Source organism: Carassius carassius, chromosome 45 (assembly GCF_963082965.1).
Source record: "Carassius carassius chromosome 45, fCarCar2.1, whole genome shotgun sequence".
Taxonomy (NCBI): Eukaryota; Metazoa; Chordata; class Actinopteri; order Cypriniformes; family Cyprinidae; genus Carassius; species Carassius carassius.
In genome coordinates this window covers 20,968,219-20,983,265 of record NC_081799.1, presented here as the reverse complement: position 1 = coordinate 20,983,265, position 15,047 = coordinate 20,968,219, and the positions used below count along the sequence as shown (strand labels likewise).

Here is a 15,047-nt window from a genome sequence, read left to right as displayed (position 1 = left end):
CATATTTAAATACACTGCCATTCAAAAGTTTAGCATCAGAAAAAAAAGTTTGTTAAAGAAAAAATTATTCTAATATGACAATTTATTATCAATGTTGGGACCTGTTTATTATTATTATTATTTGTATTGTTATTCTGGTTTTATTTATTACTAAATTGCACGTTTAATATTTAAAATAATTAATGTCATGGCATTTCAAAAGTTTCTGAGAAATTCATTTCCTAAAAATCAACTCTTCCTTACAGAAACTGGAAACCAGCCACAAGATTCAACAACATCAGCAACCAGATGTGGAATCTCAGATGAGACTATCGGGACCCTTGGTTGCTGGTCGTCTTGAGCCTACCACTCCTAAATCCGCAACAATTTTAAGTTCTCCGTCAAGCCCAAGCTTACCTCAGCTCTTCTCAACTTGGGGGGCATTTCGTCTGGCCTAAATATACAAACGAGTCTCTCTGGGCCATCAATTCCAGATGCCCAGATCAACCTGACCATCATATCCCCTTTACCTTTTCATCGTCTTCCAACTCATCCCTAACATTCTGGTCAATAAACTAATATTTTATACATATTTGGTTGTGATGTGATTCTGAAAATCGTTTTCTGTTTGTAAAGAGCAGGAGATTTTAGTGTCACAGTATATAAACACTGTACAAACTGATGGAAGCCATCACAGGAGCATGCTTCTTTAACTTTATTCTTCTTCTTTCCAGGGGTACTACATTAACATGAGAAGTGCTAGTAATACATAGTTTTATAACTTTCAGCAGGATGCAGTTAAATGCTCACGGGAAAGATGAGTTTTAAGTTTTGAGTCTTTTTGAACAAGAATTTGGCCTTTGGGGATGGGGTTGGAGAGATCATGCCACCAGCAGGGGACAGTGAATGAATAAGAGTCGTAGTAGTAGTATGAGTAGTAGTAGTAGTTGTGCTGCTGTGTTCAGTTTTAGTTTGTAGGAGTTTGAGTGCACATATTTTTTTAATGGGAAGAATTTCAGTAAAGAAAAAGGTTTATTAGACATTAATTATATTATATTGATGATTATTTTATTTGTAATTCCTATATCTGAGCATGTGAATACATTTCAAAAGCTGAAATTTAACATAAAATAAAACAAATAAATCCCCACTGTAAATCATTAATGTCAATAAGTCAAAATGTCCATCAGAGAGGATGCTGGCCGAAAAATTCTAAGAGTTAGAATGTTTTTAACAGATATTTTAAACCAGTGGTAAAATAAAGCATAGACAATCGGATTCAGACCTGAGTTTATATAGATGGTCCATGTTAGAAATGTCAGTGTAGTGAAGGAGACTGTTTTTGATAGAGAACAGATGAAGAAAGGAATCCAGCAAAGAAGATAAGCTGTCACAATGATTCCTAATGTCAGAGCAGCTTTGCTCTCAGATTTCCTCCTCAGTGAAATGTCTATTAAATATTTTAAACCCTTCATTTGAGAGTTAATAACTTTGACTTGCCTTTGCACAACATAAAATATCCTCAAATATGCAGTGATGATCACAGTACAAGGAAATAAAAGAGAAACTATTAAATCAATGAATCTCCAAGCCTGTGTCATCAAAACAATACACTGGCCATAACACAATGCTGTGTCTGACATATTAAAATATCCGTTACTGATTACAAACCAAATAACGTACACTGAACAGCAAAACCAGCAGAGACAAATGCTTATTAAGGTTTTAGTTGTAGTGATTTTCTGTGGGTACAGTAAAGGGTGACACACAGCCATATAGCGATCCACAGCAATTAATACCAAATTACTAACAGATATAACAAGGAGCAACCTAGCGATGATCACATACAGTCCACAGTAAGTGTCTCCGAAGTACCAGCATGTCTCAATTTGCTTGATTCCCTCTATGGGTATCACAAAAAGTCCAACAAGCATGTCATCCACAGCCAGAGAGAGAATGATCAGGTTGGTTGGAGTGTGAAGCTTCTTGAAGTGAGAGATGGAGATGATCACCAGCAGGTTCAGAAACACAGTCCAGACTGACAGCAATAATACAAACATATAGATGATATTATGTTCAAAACTGGAGCGTTTTCCCTTGATGCATGATGAGTTGATTGCAGGAAAGCAGTACTGAGTCTCATGATTCTCTGTCTCATTAGCCATGAGTGAGTCTCCTTCTGTTAGGAGTTCGTTCTGCTCTCCTTACTGTGCTTTCATTTATAGTGTCTAGATCCCACTGACCAACCCATCTAACGCCCACTCTGATGCTGAATAATTATATTATAATTATAATTATTGGGAAGTTGTGGCCTAGTGGTTAGACAGTTTGACCCCTTAACCCTAAGGTTGTGGGTTTGAGTCTCGGGCCGGCAGTACCACGACTTAGGTGCCCTTGACCATGTAGTGATAAGAAGTTTTAGCATTTTTTGGAGGGCTTTGTTTTACCATAACTTTGCAAAAATTAATGGTTTGTGTGTTGAAAACCCTTTAATGTGCAGTGTTTTTATGAGAATCCTTATAATTGCCTAATTTTGTGCATTTATTTTGTTACAAAACCATTCTTTTGTTTAATATTTTAATTAAACATTTTATTGCACAAATTTACAACAAAACCGCAAATAAATCCACAGAACTAGAACCAAACTCAAGCAAACAGTATTAATGTCCTCAGTGAAGATTGGCATTCAAAAAAAAATCAGATGTCTCAGCTTTGATGGACTGATCCTATTTCTTCTTTCTGTGATAATCTGCCCGTTTTTGAGAAGATTCTCTCTGAAGGAAACGATGTTGTCTCCCCTCCTTTAACATTGTTACGACTCGTTAACTTGCAGTGGAGTGCCGCTTCATTTCATCCCCTCTCTGTTTTTACATAATGTTATGATCCCATATACTCACATCTGATTGGCCGCGATGCGATTCCTGACCAATCCAAACAAAGTTCTGCCTTGAGGTAAGCAGCCAAAGGGAAAAAAAACTGCGAGCCGGCTCTTCTGATTTACTACAAAGCATCAGCTCTCAGAGCCACATCTTTTGCGCATGACCCATCACTCCTCCTCCCTGTTCCCCCAGTTAAGCCCAGGAAGGGCTCCAAATCCCCATTTAAACCCAGGATGGGCTCCGGTTCCACCTGCTCCACCCTGGCTTCCTGCTCTGCTGGCTCTGCCCTGGTCCCCGGCTACACTCCACCTTGGGAACTGTTTATTATTATTTGTATTATTATTTTAAATTGTGTCACTTTTTTACAGGTGTACAGGCAAAAAATAATAATTATATCAATAACTAATAAGTTTTAAAAGTCCACATCACAATGATAATGGCAAAGAGAAACAATATCAATGGTATCACTTTCAGAATGATTTTTTCCCAGCTCATGAAAAATAAAACCATTGATAGCCAATCAGAATCCACCTGAATTTAAAGAGCACAGTCATTTAAAACAGCAACTGCGGAGCATGCTTACAATGAACATAATTGTCTGCTGGTGTGTGGACACTAATATTGTTATAGTTATCAATAAGTTATTATTCTTATTCTGAAACTGGCTTTTAGGGCACAATGTCCTTACTAATAGAGAAATATTTTGACAACTGACGTGTGAGAACATTTTATGTCCTTATTTTTAAAAATATTTGTTTGAAATGTATATCTAAAGGGTTAGTTCACCCAAAAATGAAAATTCTGTCATGAATAATTCACCTTCATGTTGTTCCAAACCCATAAAACCTTCAGTCATCTTCAGAAACAAAATTAAGAAGCTTGGTCTCAAGAAAATTCATATAAATATTACACCAAATAAAAATGAAATCTTGTGGTATTGATAAGCAAAAATTGACTTTGGCCTGTATATGCTATGCGCATGTTTGGCATGCATTTAACGTGCAGTTTTCACATAAGATACGAAATTTGTTGGTATGCATAAGATACGCAGTTTTCGTGTACAATTTGATACGCATCTACCCCACAACCCTAATCCTACCCATCGCGTAGCATATACACACCAAAGTCCATTTTTGCATATCAATAATACAAGTTTTCCTTTTTATTTGCCGTACTTTTTATGTGCACTTTCATGAAATCGGGTTGAATTAAGATATTTTTGATATTTTTTTTATCCAAGTGACAATAACATAATTTATTCAACAATTCCTTTCCTTGAGTTACCGTTTTCTGCCATTTTGGAAAGTACCTTAAAACGTAATCAGTGGTTAAGATGTCACATGTGTGGCGAGGTGATGGACCGGGTAAATTACAGTTACACTTGAGGAAAAGTATAACTAATTGAAAAGCAGACTACGCCACCCCGTTTCACTAAACGGAGAAATGTATACAAGACACGCTGGTTCGTGACCACAGAGGACAAGAGACGTGGATCAAAATACAAAAATACTCTTTTATTTTCTCAACAATAATTTAATATATAAAAACTTTGAGGTAGACAAGTTTTGCACTGTTAAGTGTGCACCAGGCCAAAAACAAAGAAAAACAAAAATAACAAAACAAAAACACTTTTGGGCTGAGGCTTGCCAGCAGGGAGCTAGCTGGGCAGTAAGTGTCCTAAGGTCACCCCACTCATCAAATTCCCCTCCACACAACACTCACACTCACTAGGTGAAAGACACACGCGCCCACGGCAAAACACTCTGTGAAGGAACCACCACCAAAAGAGGACAGACAGCTAGCTCCTCTGCAAAGGGCGGGCCTTCAGCTCCTGAAAGAAACAAAAACACAATATAATACACCTTCACAGTTGGCTGCAAACTTATGAAGTTATAATAAAACAAATTCAACAAAGAAATCAACAGTCTGCAAATTACTGAGCACCGTAGTTAGCCTGGCTGGTAGTGACCTAGAAAGTTCACAATGTGGCCATGTTACAACAGCCAAAGGCTATGAACAAAAATGAAATGAACCACACAAAACACAATTTGACATTAAATCACAGAAATCAAAAACCAGGCTTACAAGACAAAGAAATGTTGCTCACTTCACAATCTTCGAGGAACACACGGAGCAAAAGGGCTCAAGGATAACCCAAAGGCTGGTGGTTATATATTAAGTGAGGCTAAATTATACCATCACATGCAGCTACGTCATGCATGGACGGACGGCTCGGAAGCTAGCCAGTAGCCACACACTAGTACAACCAGCTTTTATAACCATATGCAGATGCAATGTGAGCTAACGAAAACAAATAATGAATCACGATGATCACAGTGATATTAAATGGCAGCAGAAAACAACAGTGCCGTCTTAGCGACGTTATCAATGGAGCATTTTGCCTCCAGTCCACAATGATGAACCGCTCACAAGTGGTTTACTGCACTAAAAAGAGAGAACGATTAATGAATGAATTTAAGAAAAACCCCCACCTCAGGTAATTCAAGTGGTTAGATTTACCTACCCCGTAGTAGATCGCTAGACCCACAGAGGATTAAGTTACTCACACGCAGTCTCGTTCACAACAGGCAACCCGCCAGCGTACAGAGATGTTACATCCGTTCAAGCACATTAGCCGCACTCGGATAGGGACAGCCTGCACCCACAAGCAACGTCGCATTAATTCGGACAGTAACCTGGCTCCCACGGAACTGCACGCGCACAACAACAAAGTCTGTGACGATGACGTATAACCGGGTAACCTGAACTCCGCCTTAAATAAGCCAGGGGTGGCTGCCGATAGGCTGTCAGCCCCGTCACTCAACACAAATCACAGGGCGGAATCTAACCCGCCTTGCCACAATCTACCCCCAGCTTTTGCATCGTCGCCCCGACGATGGACCTAGTCACACTACCACTAAGCGACTCCTAGTGCCAGGGCCTAAAGAGGGCAGAGACCGTATTAGACACAGCGGCCACCCTAGAGGGGTCATCCCTCACAACTTCCGGTGCCCGAGGGAGGTGGTGTCGATTCGAATGATGACCAGCATTAGCTCGCCCCGTCCGTCGCAAGGTTACCTCACCATTACCAGGTTGATCCACAGGCAAGGGTTCCATTACCCAGGCGGGTTCTGGAGCGACCGCACCAAGCTGTCTAGGGGTCAGTAAAGCCGTAGGGCTAACGCTCTCGGTTAAACATCGAGGAGCCGGCCCACTAACAGCCTGTGGGGTTTCAGGTACCAAAACCCACAGATCAACCTCCTCCGATGGAGATCCCTCCGATGGTGGTGCCTCAATCACCAAAGGGCCGCCTGTAGAAACTTCAACAGGAGAGTCCCTTCGTACACGGGTCTTCAACAGGGAGCGGTGGACCCGTTTTACACTACTCAAGTCATCCACCGGCGCAATTGTATACACAGACCGAAATCTGTAAAGCAGATCCCTTACCTGACCCTGTTCTACTTCCGATAAAACAGACAGATCAAGTGCTTCATTTTTTTCCTGAACACGAGGGCTCGCTTCAGGGGCTATAGAACCCACCATTGCCTCTACAGACCTGACCTCACTAATTCCTGATGGCAAGCTAACCACACAAACGTTATTTAATGTACCAAGGACAGTGTTAGCATAGAGCAACACGTCGATGGTTCCCACATTTACCACGGGTAAATAAACAGTACCTCGCGTAACTTGCACTAATGCAGGAGAAGCCAACAAACCAGCTGGTAACCCAGACTCTGGAGGCTCAAAAAGAACAGTGTTGTTGGCATATTGCTCGGAACAAGTAGCTGCCACAAACTTCATCATGCCGCCTGGGATGCGCCATGGTCTCCTCCCTCGCACTCTGACCCTTCCTGAACTTACCTCAGGGGGCTGGTTATCAACTAGATGACAATGTTGCAGCGCCTGCAGAACAGAATTTGGAACCTCGATGGTCAAAGGCAATTCGAAAAGGGCCGGGCCATGTTGTCCAAAACACTCCCGGTAGCATCGGCTAAGCACATTCATTCCCAGAACACCTGGGACCCGAGTGCACAAGCCACCAGGAGGGTCCCGTACAACAAGCACGCCACATCCCGAAATCAACTGGCCGCACAATTCTATGTCCAATTCCACATAACCAATATAGGGAATTGAAAGACCATAAGCAGCTCGAAGCTGCAACCACTGGCACGATTTAAGTCGATCCTGACCCCATGGCTCAAAATGTTTCTGAAAACAGCTCTCAGTGATCGTGGTTACCATGGAGCCAGTATCCACCAGACAGGACACTTGAACTCCGCCAATCAATGCGTCAAGGTGCGGGCAAGATGACATTAAATGCGACATATTTGAAAGTTTTGAGCCAGTTAATTCCCCATCCGTGTTATGGCCCTGAATCACGGTGGGAACTAGTTTTCCGACGTTGCAAATGGGCCAGGCTGTCCTCTTCCAGCTACTGACGCGACTGAGCATGAGGGAAATTGAGCGCGAGAAGGAGCACGTTCCCCGTCGCAATCCCGAGCATAATGACCAGGTTTTTGACACCTTCTACATATTACCGGTCCCTGCCGGGGAGGTTGACTCCGTGACTGGGGGTTCTGCAACCGGGCAAAACTTTGTGTAAGTTTAGTTAACTGCTCCTGTTGGCTTTTAAGCATATCCCTCAACTCAGCCATCTCCGAACTCCCCGGTGAACTACGGATGCCAACAAAAGGATTCCCTTGCACCCCATATTGGATCCCATGAGCAGAGGGAACAGAGTGACTTCGGGCCCTTGTGCTTCCTGGCATACCCTCCCTCTCCCATCTAAGGGCTTCGCTACGAATCTCCAACAAAGTTAACGCAGGTTGCTGACGAATCAACTGTTTTAATTCGCGACGGAGGGCGCTATCAAAAACATGTTCGACAAATTGGTCTCGCAGTAAAACATGCGAATTTGGCATACCGTGAGGAGACTGTTGCTTCACTTGCTCAAGGAGACCCATCAGGACAAGGGAGAACTCCAACAAGCTCTCCCCTTCCTGTTGCTTTCTCGAAAAGAAAGCCTCCTGCAATGAAACATATGACTGTGAGCAACCATACAATTCTCGCAAAGCTGAAATAATCCTCCCTGGGTCCTTACGCTCCACTTCTGGGCGGTACTTAATCTCTTCCCTGGCCTCCCCTTCTAAGTGGTCAAACAAATAAAACGCCTTATCGGTTTCAGAAAGGTGACGAACGCGCATACAAGCCTGGGCCTCCTCAACCCACTCTTCAATGCCAATGCCCACCCTGCCATTAAATTTTGGACACTTTCTGTCTCGTGGTACAAAAACAAATCGGTCCGGTGGCATCAACATTACTGTGTTGCAAAGGAACAGAAGGCCCAGGTAAAAGCGGTGCATCAACAGGACCTGGAGGCACAGGAACACGCTCCTGACGCAACCTCTCGTTGTCTGCTTTAAGCTGATTAATCATTTCCCTCAATTGTTGTAACTCCTCTTCCATATTTTAACTACAAAATCACTTACCAATGAAAGAAGAATAAGCCCACAATAAGGGCTAGAATTTATACACAAGACGTGCACTGTTGCCACTCCAAGGAAATGTCAATCCTAAAATACAAAAAGAAAAAAAGAAAAGACAAACAAAAAAAAACACAACAACAAACAATTGTACAATTAACCCACGTCTCTGTCTCAAAGTGGAAACCCTGCCGACTACGCCAAAATGTGGCGAGGTGATGGATCGGGTAAATTACAGTTACACTTGAGGAAAAGTATAACTAATTGAAAAGCAGACTACGCCACCCCGTTTCACTAAACAGAGAAATTTATACAAGACACGCTGGTTCGTGACCACAGAGGACAAGAGACGTGGATCAAAATACAAAAATACTCTTTTATTTTCTCAACAATAATTTAATATATAAAAACTTTGAGGTAGACAAGTTTTGCACTGTTAAGTGTGCACCAGGCCAAAAACAAAGAAAAACAAAAACAACAAAACAAAAACACTTTTGGGCTGAGGCTTGCCAGCAGGGAGCTAGCTGGGCAGTGAGTGTCCTAAGGTCACCCCACTCATCAAATTCCACTCCACACAACACTCACACTCACTAGGTGAAAGACACACGCGCCCACGGCAAAACACTCTGTGAAGGAACCACCACCAAAAGAGGACAGACAGCTAGCTCCTCTGCAAAGGGCGGGCCTTCAGCTCCAGAAAGAAACAAAAACAATATAATACACCTTCACAGTTGGCTGCAAACTTATGAAGTTATAATAAAACAAATTCAACAAAGAAATCAACAGTCTGCAAATTACTGAGCACCGTAGTTAGCCTGGCTGGTAGTGACCTAGAAAGTTCACAATGTGGCCATGTTACAACAGCCAAAGGCTATGAACAAAAATGAAATGAACCACACAAAACACAATTAGACATTAAATCACAGAAATCAAAAACCAGGCTTACAAGACAAAGAAATGTTGCTCACTTCACAATCTTCGAGGAACACACAGAGCAAAAGGGCTCAAGGATAACCCAAAGGCTGGTGGTTATATATTAAGTGAGGCTAAATTATACCGTCACATGCAGCTACGTCATGCATGGACGGACGGCGCGGAAGCTAGCCAGTAGCCACACACTAGTACAACCAGCTTTTATAACCATATGCAGATGCAATGTGAGCAAACGAAAACAAATAATGAATCCCGATGATCACAGTGATATTAAATGGCAGCAGAAAACAACAGTGCCGTCTTAGCGACGTTATCAATGGAGCATTTTGCCTCCAGTCCACAATGATGAACCGCTCACAAGTGGTTTACTGCACTAAAAAGAGAGAACGATTAATGAATGAATTTAAGAAAAACACCCACCTCAGGTAATTCAAGTGGTTAGATTTACCTACCCCGTAGTAGATCGCTAGACCCACAGAGGATTAAGTTACTCACACGCAGTCTCGTTCACAACAGGCAACCCGCCAGCGTACAGAGATGTTACATCCGTCCAAGCACATTAGCCGCACTCGGATAGGGACAGCCTGCACCCACAAGCAACGTCGCATTAATTCGGACAGTAACCTGGCTCCCACGGAACTGCACGCGCACAACAACAAAGTCTGTGACGATGACGTATAACCGGGTAACCTGAACTCCGCCTTAAATAAGCCAGGGGTGGCTGCCGATAGGCTGTCAGCCCCGTCACTCAACACAAATCACAGGGCGGAATCTAACCCGCCTTGCCACAGACTATTTTACTGATGTCCTTGCTATATTTCTGGACCGGGGAACATTCCAGTTGTGTTTCTGTCTATGGGAGGGAGGGACAGAGAGCTGTCAGATTTCATCAAAAATATCTTAATTTGTGTTCTGAAGATGAATGAAGGTCTTATGGGTTTGGAACGACGAGTAATTAATTACAGCATTAAAATTTTTGGGTGAACTATCCATTAAATATAATGATGTGCACAGGCTTCTCTGAGGATTAGGGATCAGGTTTACACATAGTAAATATCATAAACGTGACATAAAACAGTGGACGCCTATGAGTGATCTCACTAATATAGTGAAACAACTGCCTGTAGTTTTACCTGCTTTGTGAGGACTAAATGTCTGCATAATGTATTAGGTATTCATGTTTCGCTCCCCTTAAATCAAATGGATAAATAATCATACAGTGATTAAAAATATAAATTGTAAAAATGTAGAAGGTTGGAGGATGAGGTGTTTTAGCATGTTTTGCTAACAACAGAGAAGCATGATGATTTAGCCAATTTTTTAACTCAATGTATATAATCAGACATTAATGAGGTATATTTTCGTAGAAAATTTGTAATCTAATATTTTTCTAAATGTGGAAAACTACCCGTTTCGGTAATGATAAATGATCAATTTGTCATGTACATATTCTGACAAGATTAATTTACTTTTAACTAGAACAATATGAAGAGATCTGCCTTGTTGGTATTTTGAAGGTTCTGCCACATGTGTTGCTTAATTTAAAATCAAGTTTAGATTTATATATATAAAAAAAGAAATATTGTGTGTGTTAACTGCATCCTGCTGAAAGTTATAAAACTTTGTATTACTAGCACTTCTCATGTTAATGTAGTACCCCTGGAAAGAAGTATAATAAAGTTAAAATAGCATGCTTCTGTGATGGCTTCCATCAGTTTGTAATATGTTTATATACACTGTGACACTCAAATCTCCTGCTCTTTACAAACAGAAAACGATTTTCAGAATTACATCACAACCAAATATGTATAACATATTATTTTATTGACCAGAATGTTAGGGATGAGTTGAAAGAGGATGAAAAGGTAAAGGGGATATGATTGTCAGGTTGATCTGGGCATCTGGAATTGATGGCCCAGAGAGACTCGTTTGTATATTTAGGCCAGACGAAATGCCCCCCAAGTTGAGAAGAGCTGAGGTAAGCTTGGGCTTGACAGAGAACTTAAAATTGTTGCAGATGTAGGTGTGGTAGGCTCAAGACGACCAGCAGCCAAGGGTCCCGATAGTCTCATCTGAGATTCCACATCTGGTTGCTGATGTTGTTGAATCTTGTGGCTGGTTTCCAGTTTCTGTAAGGAAGAGTTGATTTTTAGGAAGTGAATTTTTCACGAAACTGTTGAAAGGCCATGACATTATTTTAAATATTAAACAAGCAAATTAATAATAAATAAAAACATCATAATAAAGACAATACTGTTCTCTACCTTAAACAAAGAATAATTCAACATAGAAATTTATTCTTTTTGAATTTTATTGCATTTTCTGCTTAAATTCTCATTACCGCAATGTGTCCAGCTGTGTCTTAACTTATGTTGTGTTGTAATTTAAACAAATTGGAATTAAAATATTCAGAAAAAAGTAAATGGATACTTTGCTAGTTGTTTTCACATGACAGAAAAATGACAGACTGAATATTCATGTATAATAATAATGATACAATAGTGGAAAAATAAAGTGTCTATGCCTGATGTTCTCATCCTCCGCAACATTTTTTGAGGGCCATTAAATGCTCATGGGAAAGATGAGTTTTAAGCTCTTTTTGAATATAGTCAGGGATTTGGCTGTTGGGGATGGGGTTGGAGAGATCATGCCACCAACAGGGGACAGTGAATGAATATGAGTAGTAGTTGTAGTCATGCTGCTGTGGTCGGTTTTAGTTTGTAGGAGTTTGAGTGCACATATTTGTTTTTAAATTTCAGGGAAGAAAAAGGTTTAGACATTAATTATATTATATCGATGATTATTTTATTTGTAATTCCTATATCTGAGCATGTGAATACATTTCAAAAGCTGAAATTTTTGGTTTGGGGAATGATCTCAGAGGGTATCTAGGTAAAAACATAAAATAAAACAAATAAATCCCCACTGTAAACCATTAATGACAATCAGTCAAAATGTCAATCAGAGAGGATGCTGGCTGAAAAATTCTAAGAGTTAGAATGTTTTTAACAGATATTTTAAACCAGTGGTAAAATAAAGCATAGACAATAGGATTCAGAACTGAGTTTATATAGATGGTCCATGTTAGAAATGTCAGCGTAGTGAAGGAGACTGTTTTTGTTAGAGAACAGATGAAGAACGGAATCCAGCAAAGAAGATAAGCTGTCACAATGATTCCTAATGTCAGAGCAGCTTTGCTCTCAGATTTCCTCCTAACTGAAATATCTATTACACATTTTAAACCCTTCATTTGAGAGTTAATAACTTTGACTTGCCTTTGCACAACATAAAATATCCTCAAATATGCAGTGATGATCACAGTACAAGGAAATAAAAGAGAAACTATTAAATCAATAAATCTCCAAGCAGGTGTAATAAAAACAATACACTGGCCGTAACAGAGTGTTGTGTCAGACATATTAAAATATCCGTTACTGATTACAAACCAAACAATGTACACTGAACAGCAAAACCAGCAGAGACAAATGCTTATTAAAGTTTTAGTTGTAGTCATTTTCTGTGGATACAGTAAAGGGTGACACACAGCCATATAGCGATCCACAGCAATTAATACCAAATTACTAAGAGACATAATAAGGAGCAACCTAACGATGATCACATACAATCCACAATTAGTGTCTCCAAAGTACCAGCATGTCTCAATTTGCTTGATTCCCTCTATGGGTATCACAAAAAGTCCAACAAGCATGTCGGCCACAGCCAGAGAAAGAATGATCAGGTTTGTTGGAGTGTGAAGCTTCTTGAAATGAGAGATGGAGATGATCACCAGCAGGTTCAGAAACACAGTCCAGACTGACAGCAATAATACAAACATATAGATGATATTATGTTCAAAACTGGAGCGTTTTCCCTTGATGCATGATGAGTTGATGGCAGGAAAGCAGTACTGAGTCTCATGATTGTCTGTCTCATTAGCCATGAGTGAGTCTCCTCCTGTTAGGAGTTTGTTCTGCTCTCCTTACTGTGCTTTCATTTATAGTGTCTAGGTCACACTGACCAACCCATCTAACGCCCACTCTGATTGTGAGTTATTATATTATAATAAAAATCACCTCTGTCCATGTCTAGGCTATTTATCATGTAGTTAAAAAATCAAAAACAAAAAACAAAACAAAAGCTAAGTAAAGTCAAACAGAGTTGTGGAACCACAAACAGCTAATTTGTCAATTTTAACATGACGTTACAAAGTAGTCTGACAGCTTTTGTGAATAAATCAATACGTAATATTAGTTTTGATCTGAATGTTCCTCCTTACAAATTTAATTAGGTTATTTTCTCATCAAGGTGCAGGTATTGTTTTTCGTCCCAGTTACATGTGTGTTTTGTTAATAACACTGCTTACACATGCATCTCCTCTTCCCTGCTCAACAGGATATAGTACAGTATTTAAGTATAATACATTCTAAACTTTCTCATTTATAAGTTATATATCACTTAAAAAATGACAACAATATTTATGGTAGTTATTAAGACTGGTTAAGTTTGGAATTGGTAAAATTAAAAAAAAATATATCTCATTCTCTAAAGGTTTATGAAGGAAGAATCTATGCCAAACCACCAAACTCCTTCCACTAACCACTAACCTACTTAGCCTCAGCATAATCTCATACTATCATGCTATCCAAATCCGGAGACTGATCAAACTTTAGATTCATGTTATTGCTTACATTCTTCGGCTTCCTACAATGCTCAGAACTCGCGCTGTCTCCGCTACATTCAATCCTTCTATCCACTCCTGTATTTTGGAGATTACTATGCACTCCTTAGATACACTCATCTTCACCCTTCGAAGAAGCAAATTGAACAATTAAGAACACCGTTTTCTATCTATAGGCTATCCAATGCCACGTTAAGACTTTGCGGGGCCCTGGAGTAACACAGCCCCCCATACCCCACAGTACAGCCAATGCATGTTATATTCAATGAACACAATAGATACAGTCGGCATCTAGTCATAGCTGGGGGCGTGGCGAGGGCGGAGTCGGCGTGGGGGAAAACACTGCGAACATCGTGTGTATTTGAATGACAAAAATGCACATATTGAGCACTCATTCCCAGAGACACGTAGAACAGTTGTAGTCTCTTTTAACTTTAATATTCATATACACTAGTCCATATCGATATTTGATTCATTTTACAGCCCTAATGTAGATGTATTCATTAAAAAATAGCCAAATTCCGTGACGTTCTGCTTTATACAGCAAGTTCTATTTTTGACTGGATTCCGCGATTCAATCGTTTCGCAAACACAGACGGGGTGAATTTATGAATGAAAGTGTAAAAGTTCTGACAAAAACTAAGTTGTTACGTGTCCACACGCTTTTTTAAGTGGGTTTATGTTCGACACTAGGCTAACGTTACATAGTTTTGCTTCAGGTAGAATGATAAGGCTAATTATATATGCATGCCACTTTCTGAAACAACCTTACACAGTTTTGATAGCCTTAATAATGAACACGATGTTAATATAGCCTGCCTGTGATGAAATGCCGACTGCACACATACACATGCTTAGTCTTGGGATTCCACAACTTCCCTTGATCATCCTCACAACTTATTGCTTGTAGCCATTTTGTCCTCCTTTCCGACTCTGTATGTTTATTAGGAAGGATGTAGAACTTAATTTCATAATTTGTTAGTTTATTGGAGGTACAGAAAACGACACAGCAACTCTTCGGCGTGATTGTCCCGTGTATTTCATTTGTCGCCAAGGCAATGTTTTCCCCCACGGGCTAAATTCACATCACGT

General features: G+C 40.3%; 2 protein-coding genes across 2 annotated transcripts; both read right to left on the bottom strand.

Moving 5' to 3' along the window:
• Positions 1–1,145: 1,145 nt before the first annotated feature.
• On the bottom strand, positions 1,146–2,223 carry LOC132127023 (trace amine-associated receptor 13c-like). The gene has a single exon (XM_059538639.1). The coding sequence runs from the start codon at positions 2,142–2,144 to the stop codon at positions 1,146–1,148; it is 999 nt and encodes a 332-aa protein (XP_059394622.1). The 5' UTR covers positions 2,145–2,223.
• Positions 2,224–12,179: 9,956 nt separating this feature from the next.
• On the bottom strand, positions 12,180–13,333 carry LOC132126916 (trace amine-associated receptor 13c-like). The gene has a single exon (XM_059538515.1). It carries the CDS (start codon positions 13,215–13,217, stop codon positions 12,213–12,215), a length of 1,005 nt encoding a protein of 334 aa, XP_059394498.1. The 5' UTR covers positions 13,218–13,333; the 3' UTR covers positions 12,180–12,212.
• Between the last annotated feature and the right edge of the window lie 1,714 nt (positions 13,334–15,047).